General features: G+C 43.4%; 1 protein-coding gene across 1 annotated transcript; it reads left to right on the plus strand.

Moving 5' to 3' along the window:
* The first annotated feature begins 371 nt into the window (after positions 1 to 371).
* On the plus strand, positions 372 to 2535 carry hoxa13b (homeobox A13b). The gene is made up of 2 exons (XM_032519658.1): positions 372 to 1081; positions 1312 to 2535. The coding sequence occupies exons 1-2, from the start codon at positions 448 to 450 to the stop codon at positions 1548 to 1550; spliced, it is 873 nt and encodes a 290-aa protein (XP_032375549.1). The 5' UTR covers positions 372 to 447; the 3' UTR covers positions 1551 to 2535.
* Positions 2536 to 2821: the final 286 nt, after the last annotated feature.

The following is a 2821-nucleotide window of genomic DNA, read 5'->3' on the forward strand; positions in this document are numbered from 1 at the left end:
AAGAGCAATGGCACGCGTAATTACGCATCCTTTCCGCTAAAAAATAAATAAATACACGGGCTATTTCATACCGTTTTCCTCACGCCATGTACTACACAGTCTATCAAAAAAGCTGTTGTGATGCCGCTGCACGACAGACTGAGTGCAACTGTGCTATCTTAAGATTCCAATATTATAATGTTGGGAAAAAATCCCCCAAGGGACTTCTTTGCGTAAAACTTACACTGATTTGCAGTACATCTTCACGAGAATACAGCTTGATCTGCATTATCTGATGTCTAGACGTTTATCATCTCCTTTGCATATCACGTGTTTGGCCCTGGCCAATAACCTTGCGATCTTTATGTACTCAGGCGTGTTGGTATCGTTACTCGGCCCCTAGTCCCTGTCTCTGTTCAGTCGAGGGGATTTTGAAAAAGAGTTGGTCTTCTCGATGTAGGGCATGCTATGACCGCTTCATTACTCCTTCATTCGCACTGGATTGACCCGGTGATGTTCCTCTACGACAACGGCTTGGATGAAAGAAGCAAGAACATGGAAGGATTTACTGGAGGCAATTTTGCTGCAAACCAGTGCAGGAATTTGTTGGCGCATCCAACCTCACTGGCTCCGAGCACCACCTACGCTGCGAGTGAGGTGCCAGTCTCTGGCATGGGGGAGCCTGGCAAGCAGTGCAGTCCCTGTTCTGCCAGTCAGAGCTCGCCCAATGCATCTTTGCCTTATGGATATTTTGGCAGCAGTTATTACCCATGTAGGATGTCACACGGCAGCGTGAAGGCTTGCGCGCAGCCCTCTGGTTATGGCGATAAATACATGGACTCATCAGTTTCTGGCGAGGAGTTCTCAACCAGGGCAAAGGAATTCGCGTTTTATCAGGGCTATTCCTCGGGTCCTTACCAGCCGAGCTACTTGGACGTCCCTGTCGTACCTGCGCTGAGTGCTCCATCTGAGCCAAGACATGAGTCTCTGCTGCCCATGGAGCCCTACCAGCCATGGGCCATCACCAATGGTTGGAGTGGTCAAGTTTACTGCTCCAAGGAACAGCCACAGTCAAATCCTCTGTGGAAATCCTCGTTACAAGGTTATTTTTTTAATTGTTTTATCACAGAAATATGCAATGTTCATGGGAATATGCTGTGAAACTCAAAAAATATGCGCATGTAATGTCTAATGTAAGCTGTTTTTCACTGTTGGTATTTAATAATGCGCCTGAAAAAAAAAAAACATGTACATACATATTCGTTTTTTCGTTTGACGCAGACTAGCAGTTAAAATATAGTGATAGCCTACTTAATTTGTTTCCCTCCACAGAAACAATATCAGGTGGAGACAGCTCTGTCCGCCGTGGGAGAAAGAAACGCGTGCCATACACCAAGGTGCAGCTCAAAGAACTGGAAAGGGAGTACGCCGCCAATAAATTCATCACCAAGGACAAAAGGAGGAGGATATCCGCGCAGACAAATCTGACAGAGAGACAAGTGACAATCTGGTTTCAGAACAGGCGCGTAAAGGAGAAGAAAGTCGTCACAAAATTCAAGAGTTCCAGTTAGCTCTGGAGATACTGAAACAGGAGGTGAAGGGCCTTCATCTAAGAAAACTGTGCTATAATTTATTACATTATGAACGGGTTCTTTGTCGCCCGAGCGGCTCTGTTTCGACCTACACATTTCCTTCCTGACGTTTTAATTGGAACCAGTCGATGCGGCCTGTTGACAGAAGATCGGAAATGGTTTGCAACATGTTGACCAAGGCGATTCTGCGATGGATGCATGCTCTCTTTAAAATATTCACCAAGCATTAAGACATTTGGCCTTGAAAGGCACTACACACCCCCGAGCAATCCTGCGCTTTTAATCCACTTAATTTAATCCAGAATTTGAGACTAGATCAGTTACTATATTCGTCTTTAGTGATGCAGTGGTAACAAATAGGTGGCCATCAACTTTCAGTCGCCTTCACCTAAACCTTCAGTCTGTGAGCATTACAATAAAAACAGGCCAAGATGAACACATAAATAACACAACATGAATTTTTTAAATTATATTTCTAGCTGCTCCTATCATTCAGAGAACAAATACAATATATCTAGGCCTACTTTGTCCTTGCGGAGGAAATAAAGCCTCCAACGCTTCTTAATTCAATTATTTAGATACACTTCATTTCACAGTTTGGAGCCTGAAAATCAGAGTTTACACTTTATCCATGCTTTCCATTTAAATTAAGTCTCTGTTGTTTAATCGGCTTGTATCTGATAAAACGTAATCGAACGTGAAACTAGCTTGAGCATTTCAATAAGTTTGCCCAACGTTGTCCATGTCACTGTCGCTTTTTCCAAACACAGGGTTTTTACTCAGAATAACTCTCTGACCTAATAAAACTGACCTATGCAATTTCCACCTGTCAAGTCAAGAAGAGTAGCCTACTGAAAACGTAAGCATATTTAAACTTGTAAATACTATCTGACTGCAACTATCTATTCTCCCTTTTATGACTGCAATAGCCAACGTTTTTGACAATAAATGTTTGAGAGACGCAGTGCATTCTTGTCATTTTGATTCATATTTTTTGGTAAGACTACAAATTGGACATGGGGTCTTGATTGATAACGGTTAGGGTTTACAAATCCTTTCAATGGTAAAATGACATATGACTACAGTATGGTCCCTGTTTGTGTGTATAGGCCAGGCCTGCAAGAGCTCAGAGTCTCTGTGGGCCACAGTCATGAAGAGTTTATGTCGCCATCTAGTGGCACAGCTCTGTCAGCACAGCGTGTGTGTGTGTGTGCGTGTGCGTGTGTGTGTGTGTGTGTGTGTGTGTGTGT

Source organism: Etheostoma spectabile, chromosome 6 (assembly GCF_008692095.1).
Source record: "Etheostoma spectabile isolate EspeVRDwgs_2016 chromosome 6, UIUC_Espe_1.0, whole genome shotgun sequence".
Classification (NCBI taxonomy): domain Eukaryota; kingdom Metazoa; phylum Chordata; class Actinopteri; order Perciformes; family Percidae; genus Etheostoma; species Etheostoma spectabile.

Bases quoted from the DNA above. Each gene is read 5' to 3' on its own strand.
- hoxa13b (XM_032519658.1), top strand. From the start codon at position 448: ATGACCGCTTCATTACTCCTTCATTCGCACTGGATTGACCCGGTGATG. The intron at 1,082-1,311 runs GTTATTTTTTTA...TTCCCTCCACAG, and splicing joins GTGGAAATCCTCGTTACAAG to AAACAATATCAGGTGGAGAC.